The sequence below is a fragment of the Ictalurus punctatus genome, chromosome 8 (genome assembly GCF_001660625.3).
Source record: "Ictalurus punctatus breed USDA103 chromosome 8, Coco_2.0, whole genome shotgun sequence".
Taxonomy (NCBI): domain Eukaryota; kingdom Metazoa; phylum Chordata; class Actinopteri; order Siluriformes; family Ictaluridae; genus Ictalurus; species Ictalurus punctatus.
This window is the reverse complement of record NC_030423.2, coordinates 615685-637500: the sequence shown is the minus strand read 5'-3', so window position 1 is coordinate 637500 and position 21816 is coordinate 615685. Positions and strand designations below refer to the sequence as shown.

Below are 21816 nucleotides of genomic sequence, written 5' to 3'. Positions count from 1 at the left end.
CCCTATACAATGAAGAAAGGTTCTTGACAAGAAGAAGGTTCTTTGCAGAACCTATGGCACTGTAAAGAACCATTGAAGAACCTTTGTTTTTAAGAGTGTAGTACAATTTATAGGGAAGGAACAGTGAAGTCATTCCATGAGCTCATACTGGAATACACAGGACTTACAGAGCAAATCTGAGAATTTGTGTGTGTGTGTGTGTGTGTGTGTGTGTGTGTGTGTGTGTGTGTGTGTGTGTGTGTGTGTGGGTAAAACATCTCTGTTTCTCATTTTCAGTTCACTGATGTATTTGCATGACTGTTAAAGATTTACACACACACACACACACACACACACACACACACACACACACACACCTCTTCTGTGTTCCCACTCTAGAAACCATTATGTCATAAACTATGACTTCTGGAACGGCAAATAAAACCCACACAGACGTGGAGAGAACATGCACAGAAACTCCACACAGACACTAACCCCAGCTCAGCATCAAACCCCGAACCCGAGAAGACATCACTACCCTCCGCACCCCCACCACCACACACACACACCCCCCCCCCCATCCCGTAAAACTTTTCTCTTTTTTTTAATCAAGGTTTCTTTGTTAGCATTTTTCAAATTAAACATACAACACCAACCAAACAAATAGAGCAAATGATCAAAAATCTGGATTAGAGAACAAAAAATCTGGATTAGAGGTAAAGCTAGACAGAGGTTGTGTCCGGATGGTAATTTAGCACACAGTAGGGCCGCCGGGGAGGTGGACGCAATGGACGCCCCTTCCATAACCGTCCATCCAGGGGCTGCCGCACTCTCCCTCATCCAGTACAACAGCGATCTTATATCAGCTGCCCAGTAGTCGTACATGAAGTCTGGGAGTGCCATCCCTCCCTTCGCTCGAGGTCTCTGCAATAAATGCCTTTTGATCCGTGGTGTCTTTTTGTTCCAGATGAAGGCTGATATCTGATCAGGGAAACACTGGAAAAAATATAAAAATGTAGGCAGCACATTCATCTTTATAGTATTGATTCTTCCCCCCAGGGAGAGACGCAGGGGCTCCCACTAATTGGACCGCGTACCCGGGATGCGCATTCTCATAGTTAAGGGACAGTGATGTGAAATAACTATGGGTCCATAATCACATCCGTCTATGAGGGGAAGCATTCTTCTGTCCAAAAAGGAAGTAGTCCATACGGGAGTGTGTATGATGAACTGAGGAGAAAAAGGAGTAACTCCTGGAAGCAGGGTTGCGAAAACGCCACGCGTCCACCGCTCCGTACGACCCGAGGAAGAGCTGGATAGAACGCGCCGCCCCCGAGAGGGACGAGAATCTGGGTGAGCTACGATCCAACACGGGGGAAAGCGTACAGTTCATGTCACCGCCGAGGATAAGGTAATGCGCTGCCATATTCCAAAAAACATTAGTGAAGAACATTGAATCATCCCGGTTTGGTGCGTAAACACTGGTCAAAATGACCGGAAAGGTATAAATTTGCCCTACGACAATAACATAGCGCCCAGCGGGGTCAGCTTCCACACTTGTCATCGTAAATGGTGTATTTCTATCAGTTAATATAGCTGCCCCCCTAGCCTTCGAACGGAAAGTTGAATGAAATACCTGTCCTGACCACTCCCCTCCCAGTCCAGAATGGTCTGATGACCGTAGATGTGTCTCCTGAAGAGATGCAATATTTACATTAAGCCGTTTCAGATGTGTAAATACCTTCTTTGGCTGATGATCCATACTACCATCCGACCCTCTGGGAATACTGAAGTCAGTCATAATGAGAGAAGAAAAAAAAACAGTCAGATATCTGAGCCCTACAGGGAACCTAGAATGACAGCAGATGGGCCACAACACAGAGGCCTGGCAAATTAAACACAATAAACGACGAAGTCTGGCACACCCTCCCCGTAACCCCACCCCCACCACACCGTAAAACATTTCTTAGAACTAAAATGGCTCATTCGATGGAAACTAACCCAAACTCCAGAGATCCCGAAATGGTTCCTGTGATGGAATTTCACCTAAGGATTCAGAGTGTGAAGAAGAAGAAGAAGAATAATAAAAGTTCCTGAAATGGTCCAACGGTGTGCTGACGGTCTGCAGGAACCTGATTTCTCATAAAGCAGCGCATTAGATTAGACTAGATTAGATCAGAGATTACAGATCCGAGAGTTTGATTTTACCGTCATTCCAACTTGAAGGAAGTTTACAGGAGATGGTGTTCCCTCCACAGCCTCGGTGTCACGTTACGGAGCTGATTGTGGAGGAACTGGAGGCACCTGACAACATGCAGCTAAAGATATGAAAAGTTGGCAGTGAACAGAGGACGCAGACGATAAAGAGATGCTTAGCAGGAACGCACTGGTCCACACAGCAGGACAACCAGCCACAACAATAAAATAAGACAAACAATTGTTCACACGCCCTAGCAGCATGAACACATGGTACACACTAATCGGTATCATAATGACAGTGTGTGTGATCACTACAGCTACTGACACAGAATATCATGTCCAGGAGTGTCAGGAATAAAGTGTGCTATACCTGTACGACAGGTACTACTGGCACCGGTGCACCTGGATTCCTAAATGTGTCTAAATGAATGATTCATAAGACTAAAAATACAACAAATACGAGATGTTTAACGACTAGTGTGTGACGACGGAGTGTGTGCGTGTTAATTCCGAGCGAGGTCAACAGGATGCCGTTTATTACTCAGACAGTGTGGTATCTTTGATTAGGGTCAACGTGAGTCAGACTTTATACTGGTGGTTATACGGCGTACTGAGGACGTGTTTGTGATAGACGTGGCGTATTTGAGAGAGGGACGCCCGTAATGTTCTCTATCTTCACGATACACTGCAGAGTCAGTGAACAGTACTCTGGTCAGGTTAGGACAGCGCCGGGTGTAGGGATGTGGATCGAGCGTTATCAGTGGCCCGGTGGTGTAGTCTTAAAAAAAAAAAAAAAAAAAACACAAGTGGCTTACTTTTATCCAGGATCACTATATCCTCGGTAAATATGAGCAAAAATACTCTGCTCTCATTACAGGTAATTACCTGAGTGGGACAATGTCTTCAGTCGATGGCGGAAGACAAAATAAATAAGTAAATATATTTTTTTCATTAAAATAAATAAATAAATAAATAACAGGTGATACCGCTGAAGGTGAAGCTAACGCAGGTTCTAGGATCCCCGACGCTCCTGCTCATCGACTCAGCTGAGGCGTGGTGTTTAAATTAGAATTCATTACAGAACACAAGTCGACCGTTTGAATTAAATTAACAAACGACTCCTCGGGCAGTGAGACAGTGTGGTCGCCATTTTGTTCATCGCTATACCCCATTCTTAATTTTGTTCCACGCACACTGAGAGACAGACAGGTCTGAACAGACATGTTTAATCACTGAGACATTTACAAAAAACTACAGTGATGCTATTATATCAAACTGTACACATCATTCACACACACACACACACACACACACACACACACACACACACACACACACACACAGGTCAGGAGGAGTGCGGTTTGTGCAGGGAGACAGGTACAGTGGGCAGGACACGGTTGTGGAAGACGAAGGTTTGGATGCGTTGGAAGATCCAGAGGAAGATGAGCAACACGCTGACGTACTGAACCCAGGCAAACTTCACCGTCTCCCAGAAGCCCGGCCGATACGTGACGCACGCAGTTAAGGAAGAGAAACACACTCGACATCGAGACGTCACCTGTTATGTACAGGTCACCTGTAATTTTAAGGTGTTTTCACATACAGTTCTATTTAAATGAACCCAACCATGTTCAGTCCTGGTAAAGTGGACCTGAAGGAGAACGAGCTGCAAATAATCTCAGCGTTATCGGTGTCCACGGAACACGTGGACTCAAAAGGGGACTCATCAACTCGTGCTGTACACCACAGAGCTACTGACTGTTGTACTGATCATCGTTCCCCTCCCCAGGAGTGGACACCAACAAAGATCACTCCAAGAGCAAGGCGTGTAATAGTCCACGAGGTCACAAACGACCCCAGGGGAACTTCTAAGTACCTAAAGGCCTCTCTCGTATCGGCTAATGTTAACGTTCACGGAGAACACTGAACAACAACGGCGTACACGACAGGGTTACAAGGAGAAAGCCTCGGCTCTCCAAAAAGAACATCGCTGCTCTTCTGCAGTCTGATAAAGATCACGTGGACGAGACAGAAGTCTAATGAAAAAATGTTTTGTGGACGGAGGAGACCAAAATAGAACGTTTTGGTTTAAATGAGAAGCGTTGTGTTTGGAGAAATGAAAACACTGCATTCCAGCATAAGAGCCTGATCTCATCTGTGAATCATGGTGGTGGTAGCGTCGGGGTTCTGGACCAGGACGACTCGCCATCACCGATGGAACAATGTATTGTGAATGATACCAGCGGACTCTAAAGGAAGATATCAGGACATCTGTCCATGAACTGAATCTGAAGAGAAAGCGAGTCATGCAGCAAGACAACGATCCTAATCACACGAGTCGTTATCCAACTAAGTTTCAGGTCATAGTTAAGCAGAAATGTAGAAAATTCTTTCATGCACCACTGTATATTATTCAGACGCTGGATACGAGTAATATTATACAGTAACTATTGTTTACATTACACAGAAAGTATTAGTACGACTAGTGTTACTGCTGCCTAACAACAAGCTCTATAACAACTGCTAGTGCCACAGTGATTATCAGCTTATCATCACGCCTTGTCTCTCAACACTGCCGACCTTGTAGTGGCAGCACAGGGCCCACGGAAAGCCATGAGAGTTTATGGTATTGACATAATAAAATGTTCAGATGTTACAGTAGTACTAGATTAAACATCTGGAATTTAAATTAAAAAAAAAAGTGTAACGAGGTCAACTTTGGGCTCGCGGATTATTCCTGAATTATTAAAGTCTAACACACACGTCGTAATCACACACTGTCTTTCCTTCGTAAATGGATACTATGTTAAACATTAAACATTAGATTATGTGTGTGTCATTTTTTTTACGTTTAAAACACACACTCACGGTGTGTAAAGGATATGTTATTGTCTCCACCGGGTAACGGATTTCTGCGATGATCTGAAACGGTGCGTTCGCTGCTCGACCGAAAGTCCACACTGGGACAGGACACGACAGATAGGTGGTTACTGTGAGAGAGAGAGAGAGAGAGAGAGAGAGAGAGAGAGAGAGAGAGAGAAAGCACATGATTAAAATGCTTTTGCAATACTTCAACCACTGTATACACACACACACACACACACACGTACAGTTCCTCTCCTGGTAGTTCCTGACGATGGTGGTCAGATCATAAGAGTTTGCAAAAGGACTCGCTGAGTCGATCACAGACACCTGATGAAGAAACAAAGGAACAGGTGGAGCTTAGCACTAAAAGGAAAGAGAAATCAATGAACACACTCACACACACACACACACACACACACACACACACACACACACACACACACACACACATACTCACACTCTCACACACACACACACTCAGTGTTAATGATCATCTAAATGTTGAAATTATGTGTAAGTGTTCCAGGAAAGTGTGCATCACCCACAGCGTTTCCCTGAATTTCTTAAACTCACTGCAATTCATTATTGAGGTGAGGACAAGTCATTGAGATGAGAAGGACATGTGACGTGTGTGTGTGTGTGTGTGTGTGTGTGTGTGTGTATGTGTGTGTGTCTGTCCACTCAGGGCTGAACGATTCCCGCTCACGTTATAATCAGTGTGTACACCGCGGTGAGAGAGAGGCTCCTTCTGCTGCAGCTTCAGATCTCCACTGATGAAGAGCTGAGACACGGGGACAGGAGACGAGGACTGGAGCAACAACATCGACTGCATCACCACCACCGACATCCGCTACAGCAGAGAGACATGGGGGAGGGAGATAGAGAGAGAGAGAGACATGGGGGAGAGAGACATGGGAGAGATAGAGACATGGGGGGAGAGAGACATGGGGGGAGAGAGAGACATGGGGGGTGGAGACATGGGGGGGGGACATGGGCGAGGGAGAGAAAGACATGGGAGAGAGACATGGGAGAGAGAGAGAGAGACATGGGGAGAGAGAGACATGGGGGAGAGAGACATGGGAGAGAAAGAGACATGGGAGAGGGAGACATGGGAGAGAGAGAGACATGGGGGGAGAGAGAGACATGGGGCGGACATGGGCGAGAGAGAGAAAGACATGGGAGAGAGAGAGACATGGGAGAGAGAGAGACATGGGGGGGAGAGAGAGAGAGACATGAGGAGAGAGAAAAAAGGGAGAGTGAGAGTGAGACAGAGAGACTAGATACAGAATCTGAATAAGAAATGTCTGTAGCATCCTATTTATGTTCACTGTCTATTATTATTAGTAGTAGTAGTAATTATTATTATTAGTAGTAGTAGTAGTAATTGTTATTATTATTAGTAGCAGTAATTATTATTATTATTATTAGTAGTAGTAGTAGTAGTAGTAATTATTATTATTAGTAGTAGTAGTAGTAGTAGTAATTATTATTATTATTAGTAGTAGTAGTAGTAATTATTATTATTATTAGTAGTAGTAGTAGTAGTAATTATTATTATTAGTAGTAGTAGTAGTAGTAGTAATTATTATTATTAGTAGTAGTAGTAGTAGTAATTATTATTATTATTATTATTATTATTATTATTAGTAATAGTAGTAGTAATTATTATTATTATTATTAGTAGTAGTAGTAGTAGTAATAGTAGTAGTAGTAATACATGGAGTTGGTAGGAGAATGTGAGCAGTAGTTGGACGCTGTAGATCTGCTCTGCGCTGTTCAGAGGGATCGACAGCTGCATAGACAGACGGTCTGCTTTGCCATCACCATTCCTGTCGCTCTCTCGCACCTGCAGACGGACCAACACACAGGGAATATAAATAGACAGAGAGACAGACAGACAGACAGACAGACAGACAGAGAGGGTATGTACATAGACAGACAGGCAGATGGACAGACCAACAGGGTATATAAATAGACAGACAGATAGATAGACAGGCAGGCAGGCAGACAGACTCACAGACACGGTGGGAATGCGCAGTTTGTCCCCCAGCAGGGTGTTGAAGTTGGAGAAGGTGCTCCACGCTACATAATCTCCACTAACACTCGTCACACCCATCATCAACATCTCATACTGGAACTGAACCACAGGCTGCTCTTCATACGAGCTCTGTTTCAGCCAGAACCCTGGAACACACACACACACACACACACACACACACACACACACACACACACACACATTCAGGAAAAACTGCACGAAAGGCTCTGAATATCTGAAACCCTTTTTGAAAACCGAACAAATCAAAAAAACAGATCAAAAATATTTCCATACAGAGTAACACTTCATCTCTTTCCCTCTCCACATGTCTGTGTATATCCCTTTATCTCTGTATATTTCCTCCTCACATGTCAGTCTCTTTCCCTCTCGGAGCTCTTCCTCTACACTGCTGGAGCTGTGATGTTCAACTCCGTGGAGGTGTTAGTTCTTTACCTTGGCTTCTATAGGTGATGAGTAGAGGAGGGATGTATGTGAGCAGATACACCACCAGCACAAACACACTGGCCCGGGAACACACACTGGCTTTATACCGGATTAAAACCGGGTGAGAATACACTTCATAAAATCCCATTATTAACCCCGATACAGCACGAGCTCCGTGTTTCAGCTAAACTTTACTAGCATGCATGCTAACATGCAGCTATAGCTTTCTCCTCTCAGCTGACTGTGTTTGATAGATGAGTCGTTCACGTTGGGGGAATATTTTATATCCTATCGTACTTGTAAGTATAATTATAAATCTGGTTAACTGCATATGTCTTTATAAACCTTAATTTCGCCCCGCTAATACACTAGCCTCACACAAGTTAGGGTTACTTCCGGGCTGCGAAGCGTCGCGGCGTTACCATGACCGCGTCACCACCATAGCAACCCCAAGCCCCGCCCACAACACGGCACGATATACCGAAATATTAGCCGCTCCTAAAAACGGAGCATTTTATAACTGCATTTAAATATTATGATTATTTAATATTTATTAAAACATGCGTTATTACACACTGTATATGTAATAATAATAATCTATCGAAAATGTATGGATAGATAGATATAGATATAAAACGAACAATTACATTTAAAAAAAAAAAGATTACATGATTTAACATAATATTAATTTAACATTAATTTACACTTTAATCATATAACTAATTCACATCATTCTATTTATATAAAATAATTGATGATATTCTGAAGTTTTCTTAAAGTAAAATAAAGCGATGTCTATTTAACGTTTATTGGAAGGAGTCTCCAGTGTCAGCGCTTTGTAACAGATGTAAAAAGTTTCTTCAGAACAGAGGAGTTTATGCTTCTTTTCGGTTTTTCGGTAACATGACGTAACAAGCTGAGCTTTTATTTTCTTATTAAATTTTGAGAGAGAGAGAAAAGACGGACGCTGGCGGGCGAACGATTGTTTATAGCTGCTATAACGTAAGTGAGAACAGGGTACTGATTTCCACAACAATGTCTCGGGCTTTAATTTAAAAAAAAAAAAAGTTTAATTGGCATAAGGGAAATTTGGGGGCCTGCTGTTACAGAAAAACAATCAACTTCAGTGTGGTAAAAATAAGGCCGTGTCAGGGTTTGTAGAAGATGGTGGATGCAAGTGCAAAATTTTATTGAAGTGCAAACGAAAAGTGTCCTTTGTTGGTTTAGCTTTCTGTCACGTAACAGAGGCAAAGGCGGATGCAATGCAGATTTTTAATAAGGGAGTGCAAAAGAGTTGACCAAACTTAAGAGTCAAACTTATGAGTGTAGCTACGTAACAACAGTGTAATTCAGTGAGCTCTCTAGTGATCGCAAGGGAAGATTTAATATACACTGAAACAAGTTAAAGAGATGAAGAATTTGAGGAAGGTGTTACTGTTCTTGTGATCAGGCATTTACATTTATATTTACATTTATATTTACATGAACCTGAAATACTGGAGTGCAAGACTGAGTTCTAACCCTGAGTGCACCAACATCGACAAATACGACAATACATCAATACAATACAACAAATACGACAAATACGTTCAGGAAACCGAGATCAGTAATGACGAAGAAGACTTTAATTCTAGTCAGATCCTCTAATTCTATATATTTTTTTAAATTTCTATTTCCATTTTAAAATTAAACACAAATAAAAACAGGGGTGTAAAATATTATTAGCAGAGAAATGTTCACCACAGATTCGAGACGGCTAGCTGCTAAGCTTAAACCAGAAAAAAAAATATATAGAAAAATATATTATATAATACATCACTGAACAAGCGGTTACAAAAACACAAAACAAGTCTTTATTTTAACAAAGTTTATATAAAGGGAATGACAGGTATATATCTAAAGATGTAAGGTAAGAATTTTGCACCGACACTCGTTAGCTTTGTCATGAAGACTTTTACAATTTCTCTGGAGAAAGTGTGATTTTTCCGGAGTGTATGAAATACATTTATATATTATACATTTCCCACAGAAATGTGTTGTTGTTTGTTGTGTCTCATGGTGTACAAATCTGAACTTAAGAACGTTAAAATCTCTCTCAGGTCATCTCTCTGTCTCCCCAAACACACGAGAAAATGGAGTAGTCTGCATGACGTCATCCCCTCTGGGCTGTTCCGGGCGCGCATGCGCAGTTCTGAATTCTAGCCTAGCCAAGCTAACAACATTAGTGACGTTTCGGTTTCGACATTGTTGTTGTTTCCAGAGAAATCGTCTTTTTATTTACACCTGCTTGACTTTAAATCTCTTCTGTTCTCCGTGTATAGTCTCGGCATTACGCTGTGGAGGCGTGGTGGAAGCTGCAAACATGAAATGGATGTTTAAAGAAGATCATTCCCTCGGTAATGTGTTGAATGTACAGTGTTTATATCGAAATAACCAGAGTGAAAGCGAAAATAACCAGAGCTGCGTTTACATTTAACCTCAGAAACATCATTAATCAGATTTATATTCCTTTTATTATTGAAATGTCAGGAGTTCGTGTGTGTTCGGGGGATTGTGTGTGTGTGTGGTGTGTGTGTGTGTGTGTGTGTGTGGTGTGTGTGTGTGGGGGGGTGTTTGGGTTAATGTTATTGTTTATACTCTCTCTCTTTCTCTCTCTCTCTCTCTCTCTCTCTCTCTCTGTGTGTAATAATAATAATAATAATAATAATAGATGGTGCATATATTTAAAAAAATGTAAATAATATATAAACAATTAATAAATAATTATTTATTACTAATCAACTTTTATTTTACTTATTTATATCATCATTCTTCATTTCCCTGATTCATAATAATAACAACCATAATATAAAAAACATTTAAATGATTATTTTCCAGCACACGCATTAACACTAGATTAGAAAAATAAACAGCGGTATGAGATTTGATGTATAAACTGAATTTATCCCAAATCTGATCATGAATTTGTGATTTTAAAAACAAACAAACAAAAAAAAACATTAAAGAGCGCTTCCTGTGCTCCGACATGTCCTCATCTCAAATACACTGCAGTGTTTATCGTCGACGTTGATGTCGCCCACCCGGACGCCCACCCGGACACCCACCCGGGCCGCTCCTGGCTCTGATCCCGCGTCTCCATCTACACAGCAGGAGCTATTGATCAGCTGTAAAGTGTATAGTGCGCTGTGAGAGTGTGGAGTTTAATAATGCAGCGTTTCAGCGTACCCGTCTTCAGTCCTGATCGTATGCAGCACTTCTCCGTTTAGAAAAACTAAAGTAATGACTCAGCAAAACAAAACAGGATGGCGTGTGCTAATAGAGGAAAATACTCAAGGATGGCATGATGTGATGAAACATACTTAATGGTTTTTATAATGTCATGTCTGCAAGTGTTTTATTCCTCTTGCACCACAGCAATTTACAGATTTTTATCCTTTTTTTAAGATTCATAATTTTGAACCCAGTCACATTAAACAGTCACATTGCAAACTCCTCTGACGCTGGAGACTCCTTCCAAGAAATGATACGTAAAAGTTTCCTTACACCAAGAAAACGTCACCCTGTCAACAAATCTGTTTACTATCAGTGGAGCGTCCGCTGTACACGTCCATGTGAACGAGCTGTTGCTATAGAAACGATGACGTACTATAATTAGGTAGAACGAGTGCATTAATATAAATCTGCGCTACTGTCAGAGCTGCTCTTATAGAAAACTAATCATCACCTTCTGACCAATCAGGATCCAGAACTCAGCAGCGCTGTGGTGTAAAACGCTTTGTATTGTCTCTGATCGTTCCGATGTTCTTCCTCCACAGAGCACCGGTGTGTGGAATCGGCCAAGATCCGAAACAAATACCCCGACAGGGTTCCTGTGAGTAACACACACACACACACACAAACACACACGTGAATATGACGAGTCTCTATTCCGATCTCAACTCACAACCGACAAATGAATTCTTTTCCAAGAAGAATCAGGCCAAAAATCAGGAAGAATTTCATCAGCCAGAATTATAAAACAGCAGCACGCTCAGGAAAATAAACACGAGTAATGAATCTCGATCTCTCCAGATGGTCGGGTCAGAATTTGGCACCAAGAGCATGAATCCATGGACCCAACCGGCCTCGTGTCACCAGTCCAGGCTGGTGGAGGTGGTGTACTGATGTGGGGAATGTTTTCTTGAGACGCTTTGGGACCAATCAATCATCTCTTTTGGGATGCGTGATGCATGTCGTCATGTCGACATGGAGCAGAATCTCAAAGGAATGTTTCCGACAGCTTGTGGAATCCATGCCATGAAGAACTGAGGCTGTTTGGAGAGCAAAGCGGAAGACCCTACCCAGTGTTAGTGTGGTGTTCCTAATAAACTGTCCAGTTTGCTTGTTTTTTCCAATATCCTTGACCTTGGATATTTATGAGTAAAGCTGCATGTGTTAAAGGGGATTACATCTACAGAGAGATGATCACCTCCGTGTTAGATGAGCGAGACCTGAACGCTGTGCCGTGGCGCGTAACACTCACATTCATAAAAGAAATATTTAACCTCACACCTGGTTAAAGATTTGCAGGTGAAATGCAGGAAAGACGGCCCACATGACCAGGAATTTCAGATCAAACATCATAAAATTTGTCACATCCTGTCGGCGCACCTCTGTAATCCAGCTAATAAACATGAGGAAGGTGTGAGATGTGAAGAAGAATAATCACGATGGGGGGAATAGAAGTGAATAAACTGAAGTGACATGGAGAGAAAGAGAGAGAGAGAAAGGGGGGTTTAATCAGAGCTGCTGATTGGTCAGATTTGTGACATCATCAGTGGCGGTTAGAATTCGAATCCATCTGTTTACTTTAAAGAAGAGAAAAGTTTTTTTTAACTGATGTATTTTATCAGAACTAAAACTAGATTGAAAAGTAATAAATAATTTGGTGATTTAAAGCGACCGTGTGATGGAGTGGAGTGGAGTGTTTTATTCCTCTTACACCGCAGCAGTTTGTCGAAACGGTTCCAACATTTTCTTTAGAACGACATGCCTTAGTTTTTTTTTTCTTTTTTTCTGTTTGTTGCTACGACTAGCGTTCTGCGAAACAAGCCTGGTTCTCGTTCTCAGTTACGCCAGAAACGGTCGATCCCTCACACGCTCACGGAGGTGATCGGACGGGGGAAATTCCCATGGTGTCACGTTACGGAAAAGTCGGAAAGAGTGAAACAGTCTGTCCCGAGGATTAGTCAGCTGAACGCGGTGTTTAAGAATGGAACCGGGCTTCTATTCTGGTCCGAGATATCTTTTCTTCTCGGGCCGTAATCGTCCGCATTGTGTCCGTCTTTTATAAAACGCAGTCAGGTGACCAGTCTGAGTTGCTGTTGAATTCCCTGACGTTAGCGATGACGCAGTTCTGGTCCAGCACGCTCATTTTTGGGATGGAAGCGTGGGTGTGCGTGCCGATCGAGGGCTGAGCTTTTCCCATCGTGTGTTTATTACGGAAACGAAAACAAACCAACACTGACTCTGTCTCTCGGGGAAGTCAGGGTGCTGAAGTTAAACCTCTGACTGTGTTCAGTGTTTTTACTTCCTCATTGTTCCGGATGCCAGTACGGTCAGGATAATAAATATATAATAATAATAATAATAATAATAATAATAATTTCTTCAGAGGCTGTAAATGCTGATTTACAGTCCTGTCCCCATGTAAAATTAATTAATTAATTAATTAAAACGGATCCGTCTCGCAGCAGTTAAGACTCGGATCTGCGCTTCAGAACGTAGCTGTTTCACTCACTACACGTTTGGACATTGATTACTCCATTTCCGGCGACATGACTACATATTCACGTTGTGAAAAAGTAAGTACACCCCATGAAAATTGCTGGCTTTTTTGACATATTTGGATAAGCACACGTTTGAAACAGCGCCTATTAATGAAGGTGATGCACTCTAGGAATGACGCATAAAAGTGACACGTTGTAGTAATTTTCTTCATTTAAATGAAGATTCAGGTGTCGAAGATCGGGTGCTAGTGAGCAGAACCTGCTTAGGGGGTGCAGGTGGAACCGGTCTCGAGTGTACTGCGCTGTTACATTTACAAGAACACACCTGGAATCCCAACAGTTCACGGTCGGAAGCACATCACGCATCACGGACACATTTAAAAACCCGTCCCACAGCAGGAATTCGTCACACAGCAGGAATGTCATGTGGAGACTCACCATTGTTTCCTGAGGAGAGTTAAATATCAGGTTTTAGCTGACTAATCGGACTAAAGCAGGACGTGATGCTGGAAGAGGACTGTGCAGAAAAATAAAGACGCCCCTCACATCCTCCTGCTGTAACACGACACCTGAATGAGTCTTCACAGAGAGGACACAGAGGGGAAAAAACAAAAACCCAGCTCTGTTTTTATCACCGCACCGAGAGAAGTGCACTTCACCCAGAACCTCACTGCAGCCGTTCAGGACAGAGCCGAAGCCGAAGCCGAAGCTCTCGCTCCTTCCGCTCATCTCAGCGAATAGTTTTACAATTATAAGATTTATAAAGCTGTTTTCCTTTAGGTAACAAGTCTGGTGCGATTTTATCTCGACAGCAAGTTAAAAATCTCCTCCAGACCTGTCCAGTTTACGTTGACGCTGCTACAAGCGTTCACTCAGAAGTGCACCATATTGCCATTCTAACGTACAAGAGCGGCCTCTAGAGGCGAAATCAGAACTGTCGCTGACCAATTTTGTGTTATTTGAAGTGTTTTTTTTGTTGGTTTTTTTTTATTTCACCTGTCTGTATTTTTATTTGTTACTTAGAAGGTTACTTTTTGGTTCAGTTTGGATGTATATCTTTTATTTACTTTAATAGACTTATTTCATTAAAAAAAAAAAAAAACCTGTACAGTACGATTCCATGGTACACTCAGTAGTTTTTTTATTTTTGTAATAAAGTTCTGCAATATTTTACTTGAAGTGTTGTTTTCATTCAGTATCAGTTTGAAAAACTATACGATGATTAATCGGTTCTCGGCAGCCCAACCCAGTTATCGTAAACTCTGCCTCTACTCTGAACCCGTCACATGGCGTCCTGTTAGCCGGCTTAGTGTAACCATGGCAACGCATTATTCCGTCTTCCGTCCTATTGAACTGAATGTAGTGACGGTATTGTTTTGTGTGTGTGTGTGTGTGTGTGTGTGTGTATGTAGGTGATCGTGGAGAAGGTGTCAGGTTCTCAGATAGTGGACATTGATAAGCGTAAGTACTTGGTGCCGTCGGACATCACCGTGGCTCAGTTCATGTGGATCATCAGGAAACGCATCCAGCTGCCCTCCGAGAAAGCCATCTTCCTGTTCGTGGATAAAACCGTCCCACAGTCCAGGTGTGTGTCTCACGTCTCTGATACGTCCACGTCCCCTCAACCGAGTTCCCTTTTAGCCGTTCTGAGTACAGATCCGTTACCGTCACTATAATACGGGGTTCATGAGCACGCGGGACGACGCGCATTAAAATGAAACTAAAAACTGCATTTAAATTTAAACTCCAATTAAAAGCGAGTTTTAATGTGAATTTTAATGGAAATTAGTAGTTTCCCCGATATACACACTGTGATACACACATCACTGTAAAAGTAATCTCTCTCTGTGTGTGTGTGTGTGTGTGTGTGTGTGTGTGTGTGTGTGTGTGTGTGTAGTCTGACTATGGGACAGCTGTACGAGAAGGAGAAGGACGAGGATGGATTCCTGTACGTGGCCTACAGTGGAGAGAACACATTTGGATATTAAAGCCCCGCCCACTTCTGTTTTCTTCTGGACGAGTGTGTGTGTGTGATGATTAATAATGAATAAACTGTGTGTGTGTGTGTGTGTGCGTGTGTTGCGTCGCTGCTGCTGTTGTAGTGTTAGCGTTAGTGTATCTGTGTGAGTGAGGTGGTGATGATGATGAAATCAGAGGTGCTGCCATGACTATCTACATTATTAATAATTAATTAATGAATGACTATTAATCACTTTTAGACGTTTAATTTTATTGAACCCTGTATAAATATATATATCTGTATTTAAGAGCGTGATGTAAACGGTAAGGTAGCTGGAAGACCGAACCAATAAACACACAGGAACGGCTATTTTTTTTGTCTCCTGCAGCTCATTGAACACCACACTGTCCGCTTGGGAGGAACAGGGGTCGTGACCTCTGACCTCATCAACTGACACCGACACATACACCTGCACAAGCTGATCAGGAAACCGGAGATATCTTTTGTTGTTATAAGCCTCATTACTCATTTCCGGAGTTTAAAACAGAACTATGACATCGTAAGATGTGGGCGTGTCCCAAACACATAATATAATACTCATTTTAATACTTAAACCCCTCCGTTTTCTTTTTTTTTTTTTTAAACAGTTCCAAAATGTTGTTTTAATGGTGAGCTGTTGTCATGGTGACATCCACGCCTCCTACATCACTGGTTCTTCAAAAGGTGTGTGTGTCATGGTGACCTCCACGCCTCCTACATCACTGGTTCTTCAAAAGGTGTGTGTGTCAGGTGAAGTGCAGTAAGTGTCGAGGGCTCTGAGGCCACAGAGTGAACACTTGCGTGCGCAGTGCGGTCCACGCCTGCTGGTATTCATCCGCCGCTACTTTATAGTCCCAATATGAGCTCAGATCTTTTCCCCTGTAACACACACACACACACAGATGTGGCGCATATTAGAGATAAACAGGAAGGGACTGGTCTTTGGGTTTAGTTCTGTCTCTCTTTTTCATTTCCTGTGTGTGTGTGTGTGTGTGTGTGTGTGTGAAAGAAACAAAACCATCTGGTTCATGTTGGCACACATGGAAAGGGCAAAATAATATTAACCGATTCATCTCATGTTTGAATCATATCCTTCAGTCAGTGCTGTAAGCATCTGATTGGCTAAAGGAGGAGGCGCCAAAAAACTTCCACAAAACTGTCACACTGTGTCGCACTGACAGGAAGTGATGTGTATATGAGGGGCGGGGCCTGGAGGTCCTCACCTGAGAGAGTCAGGAAGCTCCGAGTCGTCTGTTAACTCCAGCAGCTTAAGGAAGGAGTGAAAAAGCTCCACCTTACTGATTAATGATCTGTTTAAGAAGAGAGGAGGAGACATATGCAAATGAGGAAATATGCAAATGAGCACAGGGGAAATATATTTACATAATCAGGTGCTCACCGAGCCTGTGGTGTTCCCAGAGATTTCTTCGTCACGCCCTGTTTGTAGCCGTTAGCAGTAACGTCCAGAGGCTGAGAGGAGACGCTACACCAGCTTATGGCTGAAACACACACACACACACGTGCACACGCACAGCGGGTCAGTCCTCACACAGCTGTAATATGTGTGTGTGTGTGTGTGTGTGTGATTCACACACTGCCCTCACCGGCTCCACACGGCACCACACGGCCCTGCTGTGAGGCATCATGGGATTGCAGTGTGTGTGTGCGACCGTGTATGAACTCCACACTGGACTGCAGGAGGTCAGGAGTGTGTGGAGAGAATCCAGCTGGCAGACCTGTCACACTCGCACATCTGGGGGGAGAGAGAGAGAGAGAGAGAGAGAGAGAGATCACACAGAAAAACACAAACAAAATATATGATTAAAGGGATTTACTCCATTAAAGCAGGTGTAAGTCATTTTTGAACTTAAAGTGAAAATATGGGCAATAATATAATGTGTAACAATATAACAGGTGTGTTATAATGCGCAATAACGTACAATAAGTGTGTAGTAAAGTAAGGGAGGTGTGTTATAATGCGCAATAAAATATAGGGAGGTGTGTAATGACGTGTAATGACCATGAGGAAGGTGAGTAGTGACCTGCTGATGGTCCGGTGAAGGGCGTGTGGGCTGTAAGGACACTTCCCCACCACCACAGCACTGAAGTACACGCCCTCCTGCAGGAAGTGGCTCAGCAGCGCCCCCTGGAAGCCGAGCGTGCACCAGCGGCTCAGTTTGTCGCTGCAGGAGAGAGAGAGCGTGGGTTCTCCGCGACCCGGTTTCACCCGCAGAGCGCCCACCGTGTGAAAGTCCAGCCCCGGACCCCGCGGGTCACTCGGCGCCCCGGGAACACACTTCGCCCCGGTGCGGTGCACGTCACGTGCCTGCTCACCCGAGCTCACCTCTGCGCCCTCGCTTCCCAAATCTACACCCGCTCCGTCATCCCCTACGCCCTCAATACTGCAGGGATCATCACCCACGTCCTGCTGTCTGTCCACTCTGACACGCTTCTTCACTCCACCCGTCTCACTCTCGGCGCTCCGCTTCCTGTCTCCCTGCTCTGACTCCTGATTGGCTCGTGGGACCAGTGGGCACGGCTGAGCCTGGCTGTCCCTCATGGGGATGATGGAGGCGTCTCCACCTGGAAAGTGGTGTGAGGGAAACAAAAAAAAATAATTATGCCCTCAAAAGAGCATGCACATTATAACGGTAACCATGGAAACGCTGCGAGCTAAAAGCACAAAAAATGTGTATGTGATGTGTGTGTGTGTTTACATGGCGTGTGACTGCAGAAGAACAGAAAGGAGACGTCAGGGCGAATCCTCCACTTCCCCGTCTGATCAGTGTGACAGAACACGGAGCTCTGACCATCTCTTATCGCCAGACACAGCTGCTCCATCAGGTACCTACACACACACACACCCACAGAGAACATCACAAGCATCATCCACCTCACTGCAAACACACACACACACCATTACACACAAACATGTGCAATGAAACGGAAATAAATTATGCAAGTCAAGGAGAAGTGGGCGTGTCTTAGTGTTTTCATTAGAATTAATTCTAAAGGTTACAGCCAGAAGAACAGTGGAAAAGGACACGAGGTTACTGTGACTGACACACACACACACACACACACACACACACACACACACACACACACACACACACACACACACAGTGCATCAGGGCTCCAAGAACTGTCCCAGAACCGGGACTGAAATCTTCCCGTCCCAAATACTCCATTTCTTTTGATTACACACTATTAGAAGATTTATTTCTCAGTTTATATAATTTCTTGTTCTGCTATAACAGCATCGCCGATCAGCTGCTTGTGGATTATCCTCAGTGTAGAATAATAATAAGGATAGTGTATTATATGAAAATGTATTTTTCCAAACACTCAAAAGACAGTGTTAAACTCGGATTCCACCCCCAGGCCACATCAGCATCGTCAACGAACTGCAACCTCACATTCGGTCATCTGTTACTTTATATGATTTACAGGTGTTAAGTGTAAACCTACAAAACGTTATCGTCCCGAAAGCATCCCAAAACAGATCTGACATCATCCCCAGGTGACAGGATGGTGTTCGTCTGGAGCCTTGATGCATTATGGGTAATGCACGCACTCCTTCACAATCACACGAAGTAGTACGCACCGTACGCAGCTCCGCCGGGCGATCACCTCGGCATGGCTGTCGTTCAGGATGTCCCCTGCATCAAAGATGACACACCCTGTGCTAATATGTGCTAATATGTAAACATACTGTTAATTATTATTACACACACATCGTTAGTGCTCCATGAACCAGAACATCAACATACTCAATGTTTATTTACATATTCATTCAGAGAGTGTGTGTGCGTATTTTTTTGCCTTTGCGGTCTTTAGAATGTGTGTGTGTGTGTGTGTGTGTGTGTGTGTGTGTGTGTGTGTGTGTGTGTGTGTGTGTGTGTGTGTGTGTTGTTCACCTTTAGGGCTCATGGCACTGTGTCCGATGCACTTGGTTCCCGTCCCCAGGGCCACCACCTCCTTCAGCACTGAAGAGCGAAAACATGATGGCATCATAAACCGTGTGTGTGTGAGTGTGTGTGAGTGTGTGTGAGTGTGTCCTAAGCCATAAACACACTACAATGTGACCCATTTTTATCTTGAGATCAGCAACATGCTCTGTAGTAAATAACAGACAACCTGAGCAATATCGCAATTTATCAGAGCATGTGTTGTTATCGTTTCTATAGCAACAGCTCACTCACTCGTACAGAAGCTCAGCATACACAGATAAAAAATAATCGATATGATGAAGTTTTCTTAAAGTGAGGAGATGTTTATGTAGCGTGTAAGGAAGGAGTCTCCAGTGTCAGGGCCGTGTAACAGTCAGAGGGAACGCTGGAACTTTCCGTTCTCAGAGTTTACGCTTAAATGTTGAGAAATCAAACTCGGAAGCTGTTTATCTTGATTTATATGTTTTCATAATTTGTTGTTGTTTGTGTGACATGTCCCCAGGAACATGCTCTAGTTTCTACTGTATTCGTTTAACGTTGAAGGTGAACGCTGAGGAAACCGCGCGTGCACCCACCGGTGTGTGTTACAGGGCAGCGCGTGACCTGAATCACCGCCGCGAGCTGCGTCCACTCACGACCTTCTTCCGGTTTCCCTCTCCGCGGTAGCGCCGTGTAGCGCTCATAACACATCCGGGCCACTTCATCCGGGTCCCACATCTCACCCGCGGAGACAGAGGGAGAGAGAGAGTTGCGTTCTGAGCTCGCGCCCTGCGGACCGTGTTCTAGAATGAACTAACGGCACTCACAGCATTCAAAACTCAAGCGCGTGCTGTGCACACCGGATGTGAAGTCACCGAACTTCCGGTCTGAGTCCCAATAGGATATAGAAGGCACCGTCGAGCCGTTAGTTACTATTTTATCTTCTGTTGCTAGTTAAATCAATTTTTTTTTACTGTTTTAAATCTGTTTTCATAAAAGTAAAAAAGATAGAGTTTTAATAAATATTTTATACATTTCCGGTACGTCAATTTCAATTTAAGAGTCTCTTACATATTCTCTCTCTCTTTTTCTCTCTCTCACCCTCTTTTATCTTTTCTTCCCGTACAAAAATCCTGACAAAAACGTTCTTCTCCCCTCACAAGTGTTCTGGACCGGTTTACTAAGCGGCTTTGTGTCAATAGCTTGAGTGTTTATTTTGTGTTTAGCCCCGCCCCCTTGTTTGATTGACATGTTTATCTTAAATCTAAATATATTTGTTTTCGAAATTCAGTGCTTTGGAGTGTGTTAGTCTGGTTTTGTTCTGCAGTTGAGTAAAGAGAATCAAACCATAAAACCACATTCAGGCCTGTGGAGGGGAACCACGTGACAGCCTTATATTCTGAAAAAAAAAATTATATATAAAATATCAAAATGTCTATGTTAGTAGTTCTGTTTAAGGCATAGGTTGAACAGACACACACACTACTATTATTGTTATTATTAATATTTATTTATATATATTTATTTATGTAATTATTATTATTATTATTTACAGTATGGAAAATTACAAGCTAAAAGGGAACCCTCCTCTCTGCCTCTGTAGCTTTTCTTAATTGTGTTTGTCTGATTAAAAAGAGTACAAATATAAATAGGAATAACAAATCAAGACAGAATACATTCGAACAATCAACCATAGAAGCCTTAGAAGCGATCCCCAAATTTGATGTAAAAAGATGTCATGTTTACATTTCTTTGTGTTATTCGTTTTCTCCGTTGCTAATCATGACACGTTTCTTTTAGATTTATTTTATTTTATAACAGAGTTAACTATGGACAGGTTACATTTTTACAATGAACTCTAGTGTTGGAAATGTTTGTTTCCGAAACGTTTGCCGATTCACGATCCGGAAAGCGGTGTAGAACACGTCCTTTACATTTACATGACACATTTTAAACAAATGTATGGAATGCTTGAGTTAGTTTTGTTTGACTTTTCAGGTGTTAAACAGGTTTTTATTGACCGAGTGTATCAGGAGAGCTCATGTCGAGTTCTAACTGATGAAGTACAGATATATATATACAACACTCATTACACCAGATCAGCATTAAAGGTCAGCTCAGAGGCAGCGTATGGGAAAGGGACGAGCAGACTCGACTTTCTGAGGAAACTCAGGTCATTTAACGCTTGCAGCAAGATGTTAGAGATCTTCTAGCAGTGTGTGGTAGCCAGTGCGGGCTTCTCTACAGCATTAAAGCTGGGGAGGCAAAAAAAACCTCAACAAGCTGATCAAGAAGGCTGGCTTGATCTTGGGCTGCTCTCTGGACAGTCGACAAACTCACAGACATTCTGGACAATACACAGCATCACCTCCATAACACAGGGGTTAAACAGAGGAGCTCCTGTAGTGGAAGACTCATTCGGCTCGTCTGTAGAAAGGTCATCGCTACCAACAGGGATCACACCGTCCAGCAGCTCATCACGGTCCTCGGACACTATTTACACTGAGCCAGTCTTAGGATAAACTCACTGGATGTTAGTTGAACTACCACCATCCATTATTCCTATCCAGATGTCTATACACCGCCACTTTA

General features: G+C 43.0%; 3 protein-coding genes across 4 annotated transcripts; 1 reads left to right on the top strand and 2 right to left on the bottom strand.

Annotated features, from left to right (window-relative positions):
• Nucleotides 1–3388: 3388 nt before the first annotated feature.
• tmem231 (transmembrane protein 231) lies at nt 3389–7953 on the bottom strand. The gene is made up of 7 exons (XM_053682397.1): nt 7535–7953; nt 7061–7227; nt 6761–6889; nt 5750–5893; nt 5289–5370; nt 5065–5168; nt 3389–3688 (listed from the first exon to the last, which is right to left on the bottom strand). The coding sequence occupies exons 1-7, from the start codon at nt 7671–7673 to the stop codon at nt 3524–3526; spliced, it is 930 nt and encodes a 309-aa protein (XP_053538372.1). The 5' UTR covers nt 7674–7953; the 3' UTR covers nt 3389–3523.
• Nucleotides 7954–9709: 1756 nt separating this feature from the next.
• Nucleotides 9710–15622, top strand: gabarapl2 (GABA(A) receptor-associated protein like 2). The gene is made up of 4 exons (XM_017473636.3): nt 9710–9921; nt 11341–11396; nt 14706–14878; nt 15191–15622. The coding sequence occupies exons 1-4, from the start codon at nt 9888–9890 to the stop codon at nt 15279–15281; spliced, it is 354 nt and encodes a 117-aa protein (XP_017329125.1). The 5' UTR covers nt 9710–9887; the 3' UTR covers nt 15282–15622.
• Nucleotides 15402–20267, bottom strand: adat1 (adenosine deaminase tRNA specific 1). 2 transcript variants are annotated; one of them, XM_017473628.3, is made up of 9 exons: nt 19821–20267; nt 19213–19281; nt 18900–18954; nt 18010–18140; nt 17335–17875; nt 16897–17045; nt 16692–16791; nt 16516–16602; nt 15402–16171 (listed from the first exon to the last, which is right to left on the bottom strand). In XM_017473628.3, exons 1-9 carry the CDS (start codon nt 19960–19962, stop codon nt 16039–16041), a joined length of 1407 nt encoding a protein of 468 aa, XP_017329117.1. In that variant the 5' UTR covers nt 19963–20267; the 3' UTR covers nt 15402–16038. The 2 variants fall into 2 exon arrangements, with proteins under 2 accessions (XP_017329117.1, XP_047012963.1); XM_047157007.2 differs by lacking the exons at nt 18900–18954; nt 19213–19281; nt 19821–20267 and adding an exon at nt 18764–18893.
• Between the last annotated feature and the right edge of the window lie 1549 nt (nt 20268–21816).